The sequence below is a fragment of the Octodon degus genome, unplaced genomic scaffold (genome assembly GCF_000260255.1).
Source record: "Octodon degus isolate 3935 unplaced genomic scaffold, OctDeg1.0 scaffold00023, whole genome shotgun sequence".
Taxonomy (NCBI): Eukaryota; Metazoa; Chordata; class Mammalia; order Rodentia; family Octodontidae; genus Octodon; species Octodon degus.
The window spans coordinates 20,217,096-20,218,545 of NW_004524599.1; the positions used below are offsets into that span (position 1 = coordinate 20,217,096).

The window sequence follows — 1,450 nt, forward strand, 5'->3', positions numbered from 1 at the left end:
ATTTGCTTCTGTAATTTGCTTCTCCCTCCCCATTTTATGATTATTTGCCTTTAAAAACTATGCCTGCTACATGGAAGGCGCTCTGTTACTGCATGTCCAGACCGCCCTACGTATACGTAGATAATAAAGCTTTCCCTTTGCGATTTGCATGAGAGACGGACTTTTGGGGTCTTCCTTCGCAGCGACTCGACCCTTACAGTAGCACCAACGGGGCCTACTGGTCTCCCACAAGACCACTCTCAATCTCTGTCTCTCTCTTTGTCTCTCTGTCCCCCCACCCCAGCTTGTGCCCTCACTTTGGCAAAGAATGGAGAACTGGGGCAAGGCTGGCTCAAAGCCGAAAGCCTGTGGTGGGAAATGGGGAAGCCAGGTCCTGTGGACAAAGAGGAAGTCAGACTGGGAGTGCAACGCAAAGGTTTATTCACGCTGCGCCTGCGGGGAACACTACCTTGCACCGAGGTAGGGGGACTCCCAGAGGTCAGTGGATCACAGCACTCATAAGGATACGCCGCTTTCTGAAAAGAACTGTTTCACTGGCTGGCGTGGCCAGGCCAATCAGGCCGTCCACCTTTGTTTCTAGATTGAGGAAATACCAGGGGCGAGGAGTTTACAGGAAGTGTGTGTTATAGTTTCCCAAGGACAACTGCTTCATCAATAGTCCACCATCAGCATGCGGTAACTTGTAATCATCGGGCCCCCAGGTCTTGCCTATCTCTGCTTGTATCCCCCTAACTGTCGCTGCATCATGATATTTTTACCTTGGAGCCAGCCAACTGTGGCTTGAAACCTCTGAACCCTGAGCCAGACTGCACCCCTCCTCCTGTGAGTGGTCTGTGTCAGCTATTTTGTCCTATAAATGGATCTCAGGCATGGGCTCAGCTGTGAACAGGAGCTGAAAATGCATGTGTGTTTTTGTGTGTGCACGTGTGTGCAAATCAGGATCTTACTGAACACTTCGTACTGAATGCAAATTCACAGAATTAGTTTTCAGTTCAACTTGTATACGTTTGTTTTTCCTTTTACCTCTAATGAAAATCATGGTCCCCAAGAGCCACTATGTATTTATTTGACTTGATCTATCTAACAACGAATAGTTTCAAGATTATCAGACCAGTATCACTAGCAACAATATACTTACTGTGTAGAGTCCAAAATTTATTTTCTTGGAAATGGGGAGATAGCTTGGCAGTCTAAGTGTCTGCCCGGCAAGGACCCAGGTTCTATCCCCAGTACTGTATGCCATGCCCCTGGGCACACTGTGGCGGTACACTCCTGTAATCCCAGTGCTGGGGAGGCTGAGACAGGAGGATCACTATGAGTCCAAGCAGTGTAGCAAGACCCTGTACCAAATCAACCAATCAATCAATCATTTTTAAAAAACAAAATTTATTTTCTTGCTTTATTCAGTTATAGCCCACTAATTAATTATAGTTAGAGTACTGTATATGGG

The 1,450-nt window shown here is 46.8% G+C and overlaps 1 protein-coding gene across 1 annotated transcript in view; it reads right to left on the reverse strand.

Moving 5' to 3' along the window:
• Positions 1–331: 331 nt before the first annotated feature.
• Positions 332–1,450, reverse strand: part of LOC101577523 (olfactory receptor 2B11-like) — a 16,250-nt gene continuing 15,131 nt past the window's right edge. Inside the window, exon 3 of the mRNA XM_012514059.2 lies at positions 332–373. Coding sequence (XP_012369513.2) covers positions 332–373 — 42 coding nt within the window. The remainder of the gene's footprint in view (positions 374–1,450) is intronic.